General features: G+C 33.5%; 1 protein-coding gene across 1 annotated transcript; it reads right to left on the minus strand.

The window, feature by feature from the left end:
- Nucleotides 1-536: 536 nt before the first annotated feature.
- LOTGIDRAFT_192968 (hypothetical protein) lies at nt 537-17,532 on the minus strand. Its single transcript, XM_009061585.1, has 28 exons — nt 17,407-17,532; nt 16,781-17,035; nt 16,280-16,459; nt 15,740-15,921; nt 15,099-15,324; nt 14,772-14,876; nt 14,196-14,399; nt 13,714-13,830; nt 13,503-13,580; nt 12,848-13,062; nt 12,346-12,493; nt 11,765-11,918; nt 11,303-11,385; nt 10,769-10,842; nt 10,402-10,498; nt 10,031-10,107; nt 9,751-9,859; nt 9,235-9,354; nt 8,524-8,723; nt 8,052-8,142; nt 7,581-7,724; nt 7,234-7,324; nt 6,903-7,033; nt 3,165-3,243; nt 2,698-2,813; nt 2,024-2,262; nt 1,766-1,913; nt 537-1,400 (listed from the first exon to the last, which is right to left on the minus strand). The coding sequence occupies exons 2-28, from the start codon at nt 16,991-16,993 to the stop codon at nt 1,233-1,235; spliced, it is 3,789 nt and encodes a 1,262-aa protein (XP_009059833.1). The 5' UTR covers nt 16,994-17,035; nt 17,407-17,532; the 3' UTR covers nt 537-1,232.
- Between the last annotated feature and the right edge of the window lie 1,457 nt (nt 17,533-18,989).

The raw sequence follows: 18,989 nt of genomic DNA on the forward strand, positions 1-18,989 counted from the left end.
ATGCAGACAAAAAACTGATAAAAGCTATATTTAGACTCGACTACCAAAATAATGTTTACAGAAAGGCTTCAAGTGAAATTGGTCCCTGAAAAACAAATGAAGCTATTCCCTTACTAAATGTAGAACTTCCCAATAGATGTTGATTTAACATTGGTTATGAACTTACAAACCACCAAAAGACAAATACTAAGCTAAGCTTCTAAAAGATTATAATATATCTTACAAATGAGAAAAAAAATAAGATACAAAATGATCTATGTACATTAGACTATGGATTCAATAATTGAAAATTTATGTCTAAAAAATTCAAATAATCGTCCAATAGTCTTTTATCTGGTATATCATGTGCCAGGGTTTTCTTGCAGAAAACGCAAAAAAAATAGACAAAAAAATGATTATATACATTTTTTTAAAGAGAAAAATTTAAGATCTTGAGAAATCTGTCTTCCAGCCTCTTGGCATTGACATACCCCAGATATCCTTTACCTATCTACAGGATTATCAGAACCTTTTTACAGGAATAATGAGGAAAGATTCCAATTAGAAAATTTTTTTATATATACATTTACATACTTTAAAAAAAAAATCAGGTAAATTATTATTTTGTGACAATTCATGCATAAATAAAATTTTAACTAAATGACCCTCTCCTAAAGGCTTTTTCAAAAAATAAATACTATAATCAGATAAAAAAAAATTAAGCTAGGAACGTACAAAATGAAAAATTTGTGTAAAAATTGAGAGAGATTGCACAATAAATATACGAAAATTGGAAGAATTAATAATTTTACATCAAAATAAAATGAGCTAAATGCTGTGGAAAAAAAAATACGAAAAATTGATGTTAGACATTAATACTTTACTCTATCTTGATCTTACTATGTTGAATTTTCGATGAAGTTCATCTGTTAAAATAGGTGAAACTAACTAGTGTGATAGTGTAACTGGAATTGGTCTTGAAAATGAATGATTTGTTTTCTACATTTCATTTTAAAGACAACCATTTAAATAGCAGTATCTTTCTTCAATAGTGAAATAAGGAAAAGTAATTAACATAAATTTTTTTTCTCACTTAATCAAGATCTGAATATATTGAATTTTAGATTGAGTTCACCTAAACAGCTGAAGAAATCTTTCTGAATTTCCTATGAAGAAAATCAGTGAGCTAGAAGTTGAATGGTATTAGTCTTAATCATGGAATATTGAGTAATTATCAGATCACTGAGACCAGTTTATATAGTAGTAGCTAGAGATTGGTGAATGGGGGGAGGAAAACAACGAACATGTTCGACTGGCATACTCTCGGCGTCTGTGGTCTTCATGTATTTATTTAATACTGAAAATATCTGATTGTTTAAAATCTGAAACTTTCGGATTCGATCCACCATTTTCTTCAATTGCTGAAATAAGGGAAGAAGGGTTGAACAAGGAACAATGTAGACAGACAAAGGAATGAGGAGAGAGAGAAAAAGGGCTATGTATTGAAATATGTGAGAGTCAAGGCACAATATCTTCCTTACCCCTAGTACCTTTCCCCATTCTCGCCATTTAGTTTATTTCTTCTTTACCCTTACACTATACCACTTTCAGCCCTTTATCCTCCCACCCTTTTCTCGCTGGTCCATGCCCTGAGCACCTAATACCAAACCCCATTCCGACCCCTTTCTCTTCTGCCTATCCCTAACAACCTACACCACCTGTCATTCCTTACCCACTCTATCCCCGATTCCTTACCTCACCCCCATTCATTACCCCAGATACTTACAATACCCTTGACGTTTTCATCCTTCATATCAACTCTGTTGACCTTCAGTATATGATAGCAGAAGTCTAGAGCTTCAAATCTTCTCTGTTGTCCTAGCAACATAATAATAGAACATCCAGCCCAGTTTAACCCCTCTCCAAACAACTCTCTGAAAACATAAAAAAATTTTGGATTAGATTGAGAATGGAGCAAGTTGAGTCATAATTGTAAGAAATGACGCCTCTTTTGCCTTTAAAATATAAAAATTTAAACACTTACTCGATAGTGTATTCATTTTCTCTCATAGGCATACAGAATACAAACTGTATAGCACTCCATAGTCGGTGAAACTCTGTACACTTATCTATATTTATAACACCATTAGTGGGGGGTTCACCGTGCCATAGTGCGTCAGTCAGGAATGATTTCATTCTAGTTAATACTATTTCAAACATAGACAGTCCACAACATAGCCTCTCTCTTGTTAATAAATCACCTTCTGCCGCTATATCAGCTTGCTATAATTACACATTACAATTCTATCATATAGTAATAGAAAAAATATGAAATAATGCTAATTGGTTTCTGTTTCTGATTGGATTATTAATGACAATATATGTGTATGTCTTTTTAGAGAGAGCACAAGAAAAAAAAGTGGGTGGGTCCCAACTTCAGTCAAAAGACGCCTACTGTATTTCAAATTGCAATTGTCAAAATGAAATAGGAGATTTTCATCCTAAATGATTTAGCAGTTAGGAATCGTTCTTTAAGCCAGACAGAAACAACAGATGATACATGAACTTTGTGGTCATGCATGACAAAATTCATGTGACAAAAGCCAGAACACATGACCAAGTTTTTGATTTCAACTGACTCAAAAATCTGTCGTCTGCTTCTAGCCTCCGTCTGCTTTCTTACAGTAATTGATATCTAAAATATTGAACAATACTGACCGTCTGATTGCCAAGTTTTTTAATAACAGAAACAACTTGTAATGCAGCATATTTCTTCTCTAATTGTTTCATAAATAATTTTAATTCTGCTTCTTTATCTTTTCTATTATCACCTTCTGTAAAATAAATTACAACAATATAGAGAGGTTCTCTAAACTTTTTATGTGTATCGGGGACAATGATAGTATCAATTTGCACCATTGTATATTTAAATCACACATTCGTGGGTCATGCAATGAAGATATTTGAAAAAAGTGACGTCATAAACACTTCGTTTGAGTGGAATTGCACACAACTAATTGAAATTAGAATGATGAAAATTAATGCTATCTCATAAAAAGGTGTAAAAATTCTTTATGATCCTTTTAAAAGGATATATAGGGATGCAATAAGCGGTGCCAATGACTAAAGAGGTAGCTCTGTGAACACCAGAATCTTTGAGGCAGAGTACCGTACAATATATTTACCTTTTATAGGAATATGTGGTTTAGGAATTATATTTTGAAATGGTGCAGCATGTTTTAAATCACATACTTCTTCTTGGGTCTGCAAAAAAAAAAAAAAAAAAAAACCAATTGAAAAGGTTTTCTCGAAATATTAAACAAGGTTATAGATTGTATGCCAGTTGGCTACAACATTGATGTGGTGTTCTGATTTGTTTAAAACCAATTCAGATCAAATTCAGTCAGACATGACAGGTAGATAGTACCAAATCGATAGTCTACAACTGGCAAATACAATTAAATCAACATTAAGAGAAGAGCTTTAATAATTCTAAACAAACTATTATCATCTGTAATAATATAAAAATAGTTCTCTAGTCAGACATGACTGGCAAATACAAGTAAATCAACATCCCTACGGCTGTATTAAGAGAAGAGCTATAATAATTCTAAACAAACTATATTATCATCTGTAATAACCACTATCTTGTAACAATATTAAAATATTTGGGTTACTAGGCATTTGATAGTTCATTATACCGGTAATCAATATTATCATTACACCTAACTTCTACTACTGTACATTGCCTAAAAGCTCATTGAACATCCAATTTAATAATAATCAATAAAATATTGTTCTTACAAAAAAACACCCAATCTTAAAAACTCAAATTATATAATAAAAAAAATCTTTTTTGTATGAATGATGGACATATGGTTTTAGCCTTAATCATATATTTAAAGCTTTCTGACAGGTGTCATAGGATTTTCAAACAAGAAAAGTGTCTAATGATGTCAAGGTATAAGACAGAGTTGACATTGTGAATATGAATTTAGGCCTATGCATTTGAACATGCAAGCTTCCTAGAGAGCTTTTCAGAATGGATCTCTAGCATCATGTTTGTCTACAATATGTCAGTGCTAAAATAAGTTCAACTGCTTTAACTAAAGATAAGAAAGATTAGAGGTAATTATAGGATTAAAACCTTGTTTAGATAACAAATTAAGCTGTCTAAATATCAACATTTATAACAACTTCAAAGAGATATCGTAGGTTTTAAAGATGAGACTCATAAAATGTAGCAACTTCAAATTTAAAGATGGCTGCCAGTTCCTAGCATACACAAACATATTATTGTTAATGAAATCAAGCTAAATGTTAAATAAGTTTGTGTTTCTAAGATACTTTGATTCACATGAAGAATCTCCAAACTTTTTTAATAGTTTTGGCATTAAAAAATTAACGGCTGGATATTTTTAACTTTCAGATATTCATCCTACAAGAAAAACCCAAAAGCCCTTTTGATGATTTCATCTATTAAGATAGTGGACCACAGTCATATACGCTACCATGGCATGCGGATGGTTAATATTCAAGATTTTGGGGCAAGGACAATAACTCTGCTTGATCTTCGTTTATGAATATGAATACACATACCCAATTTAATTTGATTCCATCAAAAAATCTAGTTTTACAAGCAAATGTTGACCGACGGACAGGGGTGCCGAAAATATACGTCCACATAGAAAGATGTGGGCGTATAAAAATCAGCCTTATTGGTCATTCTAAAGCCGTTCTGACAGCTTCGTTAACCTACAGATTACCCCCCTTTAATTAACCAATAGGAGAGATAACGAAGCTGAATCAACATGGTCAATTAACCATCTAGAGATATCATAATAAAACCTTTTAAACTCTTTTATTTTATCAGATAAATTAATATAGTTAAGGGAGAAACATTATCAGAATCTATTTCTTATTGTAGAACTGGGATTTATAGTGTCTAAGAGTTTATGTTAACAAGAACTGGAAATCATTGAGTGACACTTGTGTCAAGAATTCTAATAACAAATAAATAAAACAAACTGAGAAAAATCTGTGATTTTCAAAAAAATGTCTCCAAAAAGTTCATTGCTGGATCTTAACATCAAAATTTAATTTGGAAATCTATGAGCATTGTGTAAAACTGCAGAACAGAATGTCACTTTCACCGGACTGAATATTTACTTCTGCACTTTCAATTTTTTGTTACAGACGAAACCAGACGTCATATTTTTCATTTCCATGGCAACCAACAAGTGTGAAGCATCGTTAGAATCTATCGACTTCTTGACAGTCAATGACACTGAAAAACGAGTTGGGTTTTGGATGAAATTTTGTAAATATGTACATATTGAGAATTGTAACGCTACCTCAATGGGAATATCCCATCATGTTTTTCATAAAATGCTGAAACACGCTAAACATACGGACTGTTTTAGTCATGTAGACAGTGAAACCGTATATTGGATCTCGATATTTCTCAGCTTCTTAATAATTTTTATCAACGCCTTCGTTATTTTGGTTTTCGTCAGAAATCGACATTTACATACGATTAACAATATTCCACTGTTCAGTTTAGCTGTGTCCGATATCATCCTTGGAGTTGTCTTTCTTTATTCCGCGAGTTGGAGCCTGCTCTTGGTTTACGCTCGATACAACTTTGACGTCCATCGTCATTTTCTTTATCACGCAATACGATCCAATATCTATCTGTGTTTGACATTCGAGGGACCTGTCCTAATTTTTACGAGTCTTATGTCCAGCATTTTAACATTGGTCCTAATTGCAATTGAACGCTATATTGCTGTCATTCATGCACTCAGATACGATAAATTTATAACGCTTAAAAGAATTATGGGATGCATCATTGGATTGTGGGTAATATCAATCGGAATAGGAATTCTTCCGCTAGCAGGTTGGAATACATATAAAGGGATCTGTGCAATGAATGAGTTGCTCTCTTCAAGCTATATCATCCTTTGGAGCAGTATCTGTTTTTTCAGTGCAGCAGTCATGTTATTCATGTATCTACGGATCTTTTACATGGCAAACAAAATCCATAATCAAATCCACGCTCAGCAACATTCCTTGGATTGGAATATGACCTCTAGGGGTCAAGAGGTTAAGTGTGAGATTGAGAGCATCTCATCAACTATGACTGAGAAATGGGATGATGATGATTATGATAATGATGATGATTATGATGATGATGATGATGAGGAGGTCAACAAGGGGAAAGAACTGGATATAATTTCCTATCCCATTCACAACACAATAACCAGGTCTTCAATGGATATTCTGATAGCTAAGTCCTCCACAACTAATCCCAACTCAAAGCTAGTCAGGAAGTCCTCAAATTGGAAGCTATCCCAGAAAGCCTCAGGGAATCAAGACCCAAACAAATCAGTGATCAATTCAAAGCTACCTCAGAAGTCCTCTGCAAACTCAAAGCTATCCCAGAAAGCCTCAGTGAATCTGAACTCAAATCGATCCCAGAATACAAACTCCAATCTATCCCAGAAAGCCTCAGAAAGGCCAAGGCCATCCAAAAAATCCACAGTGACAAATCCTAATTGGAAGCTATCCCAGAAAGCTATCAAGACAACAGGGCTAATCATTGGTTCGTTCTATATCTGTTGGCTGCCATTTTTAATATATATAATTCTGTTCACGTCAGAGTGTTGTGATAGTAAAGAAACGCTATATTATCTCGCTGTTATTACACAGTTAAATTCCTTGTTCAACCCAATAGTGTATGGTTACAGGCAGACGGACATTCGACGAGCAGGGGGAAAAATGCTGGGATTTAGAAAAAAATCATTTTAACCAGAATGCATTCATGTATTCCATGTTCAACCCTATAGTGTATGGTTACAGGCAGAGAGAGATTTGATGCCGTCTCAATTTCTAGTAAAGTGCAAAAAAAAAACGCGCCTTACCATGGCCTGTTCAAGAAGTACTGTGAATAAAATGGCATTTCCAATTTCTCTGAAACTCTGGAAGACTTCCATTCTTAAATCAGGATACTGGATCAAGTCTACTAGGTTGGCGTTATAATATGCCAGCACACCTTCAATAACAAATAAAAGTTATTAGCTTTGTAGACTCTCTGAACCTTAATACCAAATAAACATTATTAACTATGTGGACTCTATGAAAAGAATTAAAAACATGCAATTTGGTCTAAAAAAGTAACAATAGAAAATGAGATTCATGTCTACACTTTATTGCAGTATGCAATGAGGGAAATAAAAAATGGTGTTACTGTACCTGGTGAACCATAATCAAATCTTAGAAGTTTACAAGTTGGTGGTAAAACTTTCATTAACATTTTAACATATTCAAGTGTAGTACCTTTCAACTGAAATAACATAAATATAACAATTATTATTGTATTTAGCAATGTAAAATACCTGTATATAGATAACTACATTTGAATGACATTCTTAAAGGGGTTATAAAGCATTTTTTAAAACTTTTTATGTACATCGTGAGCACTGATTGCATCAATTCCCACCATTCCAATTTTAAGTCAGACGTCTATGGAAGCAAATTTGACTCAAACTAAGCATTGATATTGAAGTCTGCAATTGAAAGAGTGAGAATTTGATACTTACGAAGCCCTCAATGGTTTTAAGGAGTTCCTCTATAACGACAGCTATACCTTGATACCCTAGTAATCGTACTATAGAATGAAAGTGGGGGGTACCCACAAACCGGGTATACAGGCTGTATATTGTACTATAGGCTGTTGTCAGGGTCTGGAAATTAGAAAGGGTAGGTTTATACAGGGATATGAAGACTGTAGCCTTATGGAATAAAATGTTTTACTTTTGGAATGACAACTAAACTCAAGAAGAATATTTTTTATTTTTTCAATTATGTCACTTTGCTTCATCTTAACTTGAAGTAATCTAAGGCTATACATTATCTGCTGCTAGAGTTAAATTTTGGCTATACATAACACTTTTCAGAATCAAAATTCAACATTGCGTTCTCCTACAATTCAATAACAGCATTACATGGCAGTTTAGACTGTTGTCACTTCATATGGGAATCTGAGATTATATTAATTTATTCGTACTAACCTTTGTACCCCAGATATAATGAGGAGAAGGGTTGGGTGCTTTCTCTCGCTTGGCGTCTGTTACAAATGTCAACTTATCATGTTTTACAAATCTGAAATAAACACACACACAAAACATAATTATAATTATTGTCATTTTACATTTAGTGGCTCAGATATTCTGGAGATTTTAAAATTTCTGGCCCTTGTTCAATCTTGAAGGAGGTCAATGAAAATCTTATTCATTTAACAATTTAGTTCAGGCATTGTTTCCCCAAATTTTAAGACAAAATTCAACATTTGAAAATTAAATATTGGATAGATTATAAGCCCTTACTTAAGATAAGAATTCAACCAATGAGAATCAAGGATAAACATTTGAAAATTGATTGTTGAGTAACTTATAAGAACAATACAACCATCTTACATTTTTTGGGTTGAAATTAGTCCCTGCTTTAGATAATTCAACCAATGAGAGTGAAATAAACACAAACCTGTTGGTAGCAGCGTTGTAACAATAATTAGGTAAGAAATCATAATTCAATTCCCAGAATACATGTAGTGTAATACGTCCATACGGAGCTGATACGTTATGGTTGGCTTCACGGAGCATGGCATCGTAATCGTTCAATGTTAGATATTCACTCAGTAGTTTATGAGTCAGCCTGTTACATTCTAATAATCCTTCTAATTCCTAAAAAAAATAAATTGACTTGCAAACATACCATTAAAAAAGAACAGTAGGTAGCCAGTTGGATTGTCGTCTGCTAGGACAGTGGAATAGCTCAGTTGGTAGCTAATTGGATTGTCGTCTGCTAGGACAGTGGATTAGCTCAGTCGGTAGTGAGTTGGATTGTTGTCTGCTAGGACAGTGGAATAGCTCAGATGGTAGCTAATTGGATTGTCGTCTGCTAAGACAGTGGGATAGCTCAGTAAGTAGCCAGTTGGATTGTCGTCTGCTAGGACAGTGGGATAGCTCAGTCAGTAGCTAGTTGGATTGTCGTCTGCTAGGACAGTAGGATAGCTCAGTCAGTAGCCAGTTGGATTGTCGTCTGCTAGGACAGTGGAATAGCTCAGTCAATAACAAGTTGGATTGTCGTCTGCTAGGACATTGAGATTGCTCCAACCTGCATCAATGAAAACAAGGTTGAAAAATCTCAATTTACAACCCAAATGGTGTTCTAAAAATAAGACTATGAACTTACCACTATACCAGTAATATCTCCAGCCTCAAATCGAGCTATGGCCACGTCTAAAGCTTTCTGTAGAGCAGCATTGATTCTTTGTCCTATTAATCTATTTAAATCTATTGATCTTCCCAAAATCTGAAATTAATATTTTCTTAATTTTTACATCTCCTTTTCTCAAATAAGTAGTATCTTACATGTATAATTTTAGATATCATTTTTGTCCAATTTGAACGACTAGAGTTCAACATTTTACATATTCCAATTACAAAAATCTGTAATTTTTTTACGTATGACTAAGTAAGACTTCCAGGTTGTATTTAGTGCAACTTTTCTGATGAAGATAGGTCAAGCCATGCAGTGTGCAATGAGAGAAATGTTCCAAGTGGAAAGCGGGATTAGCCTAATATTCAGAACTACACAACACAGCCTTTTGCACATTGGGCCTTGGGTCATTGTCCCAGCAAACATTCAAACAACTGTTAAAGTTGAAGGGTCCCTTTGAATATGTTTGACATTAAAGATTCCACCTACCGAAACGTGTCGTTGTTTGAGTAATGTTTGATATCTATTGGCAGTAGGGTAGTTAATTTTAGCTCCATGACTAGCACATTCAGATCGGAATCTTTTATCCAACATAATACTACAAAAACAATATGATAATTCACAGACATTGTTATTAGATCTTCAGATAGTTAGATGTTAACAATTTAAAATCGTAGGTTTAAAACGAGCTAACGTTACATCCAAATATTGAACGATGAAAACTTTGTGATATTTGTCTTAGCAGATTTTGAATTTTTAATGAACTTACCTGCCCGAGAGATGTTTATAGTAAGCGAAAACTTGATCACTAAGTTTATAGACAAACTGATCAAAACATAGGTTAACCTGAAAAATACACAAAAAATTAGATGGTGGTCATTGCTTCTTGGTTGACATTTGAAAGTCTGATCACCCTAAATAAGTCATCTTTTCTCATAATTCAGGTTCACCAAGTTGAAAACTGTAACAGATAACCTGGGAATGATCCTTGTCAAGAAGTTTGGTAAAGGACTAGAAGATAAACGTGATCTTTGTAAACTTCTTTTCATCGGGCTGTAAATTTGTCGAGTCCTACTTTCTCCACATAATTTCATTCATAACTAATCAAAAGTCTTTTAAATTATTTGAAAGGACGCTCACCTCAGCCTCGACTTCGTCATAAAGAAATTGTTGACAGAATTTAGTCAGAGCGTAGTGGGCAGAATCGTTGTATAAATCCAAGGGATATAAGATATACCTAAATAGAAAAATAAATAGTATAAGCAGATCATGCTTACTCCTATCAAAACACCTGATGGTACGTCTCAATTGAGGAGTTCCTTTCTATACTTATATTGCTCCTAATTTTGTCATGCTTTGGACGAGATTTTTGTTTGCTGGCATTATTTTGCTTGTACAGATTTTTATAATGGTCCACTAAAACTAAATTGTTTAAAGACGTCACTATCGTAAAGATCTTTTGTTGCTTTTGAGATAGCATAACCTAAATTTTAAATCAGGTACTCACTCCATCATTGAGGGTTCTTTAGTTTCTAGAATATGATCAGTTAAAACCCACGGCATAGACATCTCAATAGGAAACTGAAAAATAAAAAACATTGTTATGATAATCTTCTTAATTTTATTCCAATCAAAAATAACATTACCTTGACTAATATGGAAGATTTGAACAACATTAAGAAGCAGAGAGCACATATAACCAAAATAAACAAGGGTATATATGATGGTATAACACTCTTCTTTAATATCAAAGTATATAATGTTTCAACACAATTTACACGTGTCGTCATCAGATGAAATGAAAAAAGGGGGTATTCATGAGAATATTTTCATTTCATCTGATGACGACACGTGTAAATTGTGTTGAAACATTATATACTTTGTTATGAAAGAAGTGAGTTAATGTATACCAATAAACTGTCAACCATTTTTCAAAAATACTTACAATTCCATCTCAAAATATTTCTAAAAAGAGTGGCATGATTTTGTGCTTTATCAACTTTTAAACTTATGATATATTGAATATTGAGAATAATCTTACCTGAATTCTCTTTCCCATGGTTAATTCAAGATAAAATTCTCGATACCATAGTTGAGATAGATCACAACAGTTAAACAGAGTCTCTAAAATTATAAATTTAAACACATAATCAGGAGTTTAGGGGAGTAATGTTTCTAATACAAGTGAGGTACTTGTAGGCTGTGCCCCAGGGTGGTACCTGTGAGCACCTTAGGAAATACCTGAGAATCCACCCACATAGAAAATTGTTGTTTGCCGAGCAAAAAAGTAATGGAATGCAGTTTGAAATACTGAAATTATCATAGTAATGGTAAAAGATCTGCCCTACATTTAGTTCCCTCCTTTTAACAATCTAAATATAACATGACTCAGATAAAACAAAAAAAACCCTCAAAATCCAGGGCTGAACTCCAAAGAAAATATTTTGTCTTGATACTCTGGAAAGAGTTGTTGAAAATGTTTTAAGAAAATGAATTAACCTACCATTAAAATTAATAAGATAATTCCAGAAGAAAGAAGTTTTATGGAAGTTATCAATAGTTTGAAGATGACTGAAGTCAATATCTTTACGTAGTGTTTTCTTTCCTCCACTCTTCTCAGCTGTCAGAGATTCTAACATCGTTCTTACCATATATAACTACAAATAGATACAAAACATATATAACTACAAACAGATACACAACATATACAACTACATATATAACTAAAAATAAATACAAAACATATACAACTACAAATATAACTACAGATACAAAACATATACAACTACAAACAGATACACAACATATATAACTACAAATAGATACAAAACATATATAACTACAAATAGATACAAAACATATATAACTGCAAATAGATACACAACATATATAACTGCAAATAGATACACAACATATATAACTACAAATAGACACTCAACATATATAACTACAAATAGATACACATTGTTAACTTCATACCACCTATAGCTACAAATATAGATACAAATTATATATAACTACAAATATAACTACAAATAGATACAAAACATATATAACTACAAATAGATATAAAACATATAGTACCTGGGTACTTGAAGGACCAACATTTCGTCTTGGAACTTTGATAAAGAAACCATCATCAGGGTCTTTTTTACCACGTAACGCCGGGTCATCGTGTGGTTCTACTCCTCTCAACCAATCAACACATGTATCTCTTACCGCCATTATTATACTGTAAATACAACGCAATGTTTGATGTAAAGAAAAGTAAGTAAAAAAGCATTTTTACGTCTTTCTGATCAGCTCCTTTTCAATTACATTGAAGGCTGGAAATTAAAAAAAAACAAGTAGGCGAATGCTGTTGTCCTGGAAAAAGTTTGCTCATTGCTCACTGCAGAGTGTTGGCACCTGAATTCATTAGCCAGGTCAGGTGCAAACAAGTAGGAAATATTACACCATTTTATTTTCTAATAAGTTAATAGAAAAAAATGTGAATGCAAGATCTTACTTTCATTACAGATGAAAAAAAGATTGGATATTTCACATGCGTCTTAACATTTTTTATCAAAAGAAATAATATAGCTACCCTTTAATGACGTCACTTTTCTTCTTAATGGCTTTACGCAATGGATCACGGAGGAACAACTGAACAAAGTCTTGTAGTTCCTGGTAAATATGACGTCTGATGGCATCCATGAAGACCGATTCCATTCTAGCCATTAATAACTGGAGGCCTTTTATCATAGCTATAACCTCAATCAACGCAAATTTTTCATCACTACTGTAGTTATAACGTGTTGCCTGAAATTATCATAAAATAAAAAATAGATTATCAAAAAATGGAAAATATCAACTGAGTGTAAAGGGGGCCCCAGTCTCCGAACAGGGGAGATTTTACCACTCTATGGATGCTTTGGCAATCATATCCTTCAAACCAAACCAAAACAAGGGTTTTATTCGAAAATAAAAAATATACCACTGACCAGTCTTGGATTCCTGATATTTGTGATATAATACCCAAAAGGCTCGTGTCACTTGCTCTATACTTTATTACTTCAGAGTATATGACAAATAAAAAGCATCTATGTAGCAATAGTTGTGGCCACCAAATGATGATAATCTTTAACACAGTGTATGTTAAATAAAAAATAAAATTTGATAGTCCAGGCATCGTATTTCGCTATAAAAGCTGTGAAAGTGCAGAAATAAATGTTGTCTGAAAGAAGACAAGAGTTACTTACCCTTTCATACTCTTCAGCATCTTTAGGACAGTCAGGATTCTGATGAGGGTCAGTAGGGTTCAATAACTTCCAAGAATACTGAAATTTTAAATATATATTAGTTGCGATCATCATCAACAGGCCCCTTATCCAAAACAGCATCTCAAATCTTGATATTGATGCCAAGCCTTAGACACATGGCTTTTCAAGACTGCAGAAAATACTAACTTACCAATTCCATAACTTGTTGAGTCCAAGCAGAAAGTAACTGTAGACCTTTTAAAGCTAAATCAAATAGCTCTTTATTTTCTATATCAGATCGAGGTTGGTCTCTCATTGTGGTTATAGCCTGTAAAGTGACAAATGAACAGTTAAAGAGGCAAGTTACAGCTTTAAACCAAGAGTGAGGATTTCATTAAATAATTATGAACCACATGTAGTACAGAATGATCAAATTTATCTCTTTGATCAAATTTCAGAGGTTAATGACATGGAAAAAGTAAATAATTCCATTAAAAAATACCTCAAACTAGGAATTTCACTGTCTATTACTACATCTCTACATATTTCAACTTTCAAACAAGAATAATTCTGGATACACAAGGATTTAATGGCTCACATCTCGACGGTGAGCTGGGATCACTATTACTGATTAGCTTAGCTTAATCAAATTTAAACCTGCCAAATGCTTAAAATATACATGAGCAAACTTACCTCATTACTGTGTCTAGATAGCTGACTGATATATTCCATATGGTCTTCTCGTATAGCCTCTAGATTAGCTAACAGGTTAGACTGGGGACTGGGCTCGTTACGTTCACACAGTGGCCACTTAGACCCATCAAAATTAGGACTACATTTAATATAATGGTAGGGTGCTATCTGCATGTCACCATATAGTGGTACTATTTCTAATGTCTGAAACAAATATAACATTGAGCTCATAACAAAATTGAAAAGATTATAGCTCTGCTGGTGGACAAGACTGTTCCTGTGGTCATTCTTTAACCTAATGGCATTAAACTTGAGTCCAGCTCGAAATCATTATCTTCTTTGAGCTGCATCATAATAATTTTTGTTACAGGTGTCACTAGCAATGCAGGTCTAAAAGCATTCTGGTACACCTGATACCACTTTGCTACTGGGTTTTTAAACTTGTCCTTTTTAAGAGTCTGTCAAGTGTCGGCATCACTTTCAGTCAGTTAACAGAGCAAATATATTTTACTATAAACAGTATTACAAAAAATCTGACAAGCCAAAAAATTCCATTAACTAATATTTGGCTCCCACCTTCAATATTTTATCAATTTTACTAATGTTGATTCTTTTCTTGGCATCCATTTTATATATATTACTAGTTGTAGAGTCCATTAGGTTCAAACCAAATGCCATCACCTATAATAACAAATTTGCAAGGTATGAAAATATATGCTGAATGTAGATCCCAAAGATCATTTATATCAGTCTCTCGATTGCTGAGTTCTGATTGTTCTGAATTTGTGGAATCATTCAACTTTGCCTATTTTCGGTGTAGATTTTTTCAAATTAACGAAGAGATGTCATTACTAAGTTGTGCAAGTCCAAAAAAACCCAAGATAATTTGAAATTACATGTTACCTTGACTAACATATACTTCTCTTCAGGTTCAAGATACATTCTAGTCTCATACATACTGAGACATAAACACACAATATCAGCTAGTAATTCTTCATAACCAGGTATCTGTAACATCGCTTCTTTTAATGTGTCTCGTATCTTATTCTGTGTAGCCATGTTGATAGACAATGTCTGAGATTCTTGTAGTGCCACTGGGTCTGATAATACTCGCAGGAACTGAGCAGCTCTGAAAATAATGGAAGAATTAAATTTTTGTGTCCATTGTGTTCAACAGAAAATATAAGATATAACAAAGGAAAAAAGACAATATTTCAAAAGGACAGCAACTGAGGTTCCTGTTTACTGGCTAAGATTATATAAGGATAACAACTTTCAAAGATCTTAACTACTATTTTGTGGATGTGGTATATAAATTATTCTTAAATTTTCTAGCTCTAAAATCTCTGGAAGTTCATACAAAACATCATTTAGCGAATGCTACGCAAAGTAAACCAAATGTCCCCTATTTTGATTTGAACTTGTCTAAATTTCATATCATAAGTTCCTCAATTCTCCTCATATCTCAAATCTGGACAGAAAAGTTCTTAATCAGGATGTACCCAAACCCAACTAATATCTTAGAGCTTTTTTATGAAACATACCGTCTATAAGCAGCATAATCATTCCTGACACTTGACTTCATGTTCTTTAACTCATCCAATTCAGCAAACATATTCATAAACTTTCCTAGAGTTAATAAATACGCCTCTGATACAAAATCATTCCTCTTTTCTTTATGACATAGTCTTTTAACTTCTTCTGAAAAACGACTGATAGCTCGATTCTGAAAGTAAATAATTATTTTATTCATGAGAATTTCTATTCGTGTTCCAGGGCCTAAAAAAAAACTGATTTGATCTAAAACTAGCCAGTCAAGAAAATAAATCGTCTAAAATGAATGTTCATTGAGTTCTTAATTTGGAGAGTTATTGGTCAAGTATATTATGATATGTGATCAACCCTAAATACCCATATCATAGCCAGGAATATTGGCTCTTCTATCTGACATGACTGGCAAATACAGCCAAATCTTCAAATCTTATTCAATCATTTCAGCTTTAATCTTTCAGTCAGAAAATTAATTCAATTTCCGCTCAAATATTGTGCTGGGTGTACAAATACAGTAACAAAAAGCCACCTACCTGAAAGTGCATGAATCTGACAAGCTTACTGACTTGTGGTTCCAAAACTTCTACTATTTTCTGGTAAATCTGAGTTCTGTTGGGTTGATCGTTACTTTTAACTTGTGGTAGAGCTCGGGAGCAACATCTCCAGGTAAATAACATTACAGCATACTCCTTACCTTCCTCTAGCAACTTATTCTGAAAAAAAAAAACCTGTTCCATGAGTCTGCTTACTTTGGCTTATAAATCTTTAGTCTTATATTTGCCGAAACTAGCTATCCTGATGACGGTTAAGTATCCAAAACATGTGCTAGTAGCATGAAATGAGCTCTATTCCAGGACATGAATCAGGATAAATTCTTCTTTTCGTCCAGAAAATCTCCTCAATTATGGCCCGTAACAATGTCCAAAGACTTTTAAAAAATGGAATTGTTATAATTAAGTGATAAGTGATATTGCTCTTCTGACGTACTAGTACCTTCCACAATGATTAGATTTTCTAATAGAAATCATTCTTACCATATCAGCATGAATAGTAGCTTGTTCAATATACTTAGCCACACCAAAAACATAGGCATTACGATCTTCAAAATTAGTATCAAAATTAGCTTGGTAGTGGATTGATTTATTGAGGGCCTCGATACAGGGCTGTCGATCAGGTAGTGGCAATTCATCCAGCACATCTACATTCTGTAATGCATCTGTCAACGTTATCTTCTCCCCGGCAGCCATCTTGTATGTATGATTTTAACCTCAAGGCTGAAGCTCTCAAATCTAAAACAATATAATATCAAGACATTTTAATTTAATTTTCAGTTTCAGAGACAGGATGCAGTGTGACTGTGAGTAAGCTAAGACCTTTAGTCTGAGAAACTTCTCTCTGACCCTCTATCTCACTATCTGTCAGTAGTCAGTGTAGGCTCTGGCAGATGATTAGCCAATGCATAATGATTGATTAAAACAGTGTCAGATTAGCTTCATAAAATAGATCCTGGCAAAGAGTCAAATGACACCTCTCCGTGACAAGCTTCTCTACTACTCGGGTCTTTCTTTCTTATAGTTGTAAGAGAGAAAATGCCAAATGCCAAGGCAATGGTTCATTTAATTTTGCAAGTGAACATTTTTAAGCTCAATTTTCGACTTACCTGTAACTTACTCGAGAGCAAGTCGACAAAAACAACAAATCGCCTCAAATTTTGCCTTCAGATCATCTTCAGAAGCTGTTTGTTATTAAATTTTGTACAAAATTAATAAAATGTTTCCATCAAAATATAGCACTTCCTGTATAAATAGAGGGGACGCAACTCGTACTCTCGATCAACCAGTATTATTGACAAAGATTGGAATAGGAAAATCATGTCTTGTTAATGAAGTCTACGGGTGGGGATTTAAGGTCAAGGTGATATTTCAATTCAGACCACAAATAATTTCGCTTAGTCTCAGTGGTAATTTCTTGACAGATGGATTAATTTATCCATGATTGGCATCAGTTATTACAAATCAGACATCTGATTGTTTTGTATTTGAGTGTATGGAAAGAAATCTCAATCTTACAAGGATAATGACTGAGACCATCCTTGCTACTAGGATCGGGCTTTAGGCTAACTCCCTTTAAATAATCTTCGATGTTGGATTTTTGGAAAATTAGACACAGTTAAGAAATCTCAATTGAATTTTTATTAAAATATACACTATCTATATGTACATTTTTACAAATTAATCATACATACATAATAATTTCACAAATCGTCACATAATTATATAACAAATGAATACTGCACAGACAGCAAACAGGCAGAACTCAAGATTGCAAAAAAGGCACAATAATGTGCCTGAATGAGCTTGAAACCACACTCTCTGTTGTAAGATACTGCTTGGACTGCTGTATAAAAATCTCATTATCGAAACAAAAACTTTTGAATTTGCTATCATGATTTAAATACAAATGCCAGAACCATTGACGAATGTGTAAACCATCACCTCTTAATATAATGTCACTCACAATCAATTAAATATCAGTTCACAAAATAACTCAACACAATTCTATGGTATTGGCCTACTACTCCTGAGTTCAGCAAAGTTTACCTTACTGTAAAAGGTTGTCAGATTAAAATGCAGTTATAGCCATGATAAAAAATTGACAACAGACTAAACTGAAACACAATGATTCTGTCTAAAGTCTCTGAGTTTCATTCATCGGCCTTTTATTATAACATACACACGTTCAATCACAGTTCAGTCCATTTTCTAGCCAGGGTACAACAATGTATCTTAATCTTAAATGTCTTTAAGCTACACATAGCTTTTCACTTCTTGTCACCCCTTTTATCAAATGGATTTGTCCAAACCTTCATACCTGTAATATAGAGAAAAGAACATTCAAAATAGTCTACTTATGTATTCAAGGGTAGAAAGTGTTAGAACTGGGCAGGAAAGCACCAACAGAAACCAAAATAGACCAATGTTGTTATCCACATAAACCTAACTCCAATAGGAGTTATAGGACATTAGAAAATCAGTTATCCTAGCCAAGTATTCTCGAAAGCGATCTTAGCGCTAGGATGTTAACTTCTAACACTGTTTCTAGGATATCTTAGAGCTAAGATCATTTTGACAATACGTAGCCTGATGAGGGTTTTGCCCTGAAACATGTGTTAGCATCATAAGATGAGCTCTAACAATGAGTATATGTACATACCTCCAGGTTGATGACTCTCTCGATAACCTT

Source organism: Lottia gigantea, assembly GCF_000327385.1.
Source record: "Lottia gigantea unplaced genomic scaffold LOTGIsca_49, whole genome shotgun sequence".
Taxonomy (NCBI): Eukaryota; Metazoa; Mollusca; class Gastropoda; family Lottiidae; genus Lottia; species Lottia gigantea.

What these genes read in the sequence shown, in the direction of transcription:
- LOTGIDRAFT_192968 (XM_009061585.1), bottom strand. Translation starts at nt 16,993, where the DNA reads ATGGCTGCCGGGGAGAAGATAACGTTGACAGATGCATTACAGAATGTA. An exon ending in TTATCTTATTAATTTTAATG is followed by an intron (nt 11,386 to 11,764) that starts GTAGGTTAATTC and finishes TTATAATTTTAG; the next exon opens with AGACTCTGTTTAACTGTTGT. An exon ending in TACTTCTTGAACAGGCCATG is followed by an intron (nt 3,244 to 6,902) that starts GTAAGGCGCGTT and finishes TTTTTTTTGCAG; the next exon opens with ACCCAAGAAGAAGTATGTGA.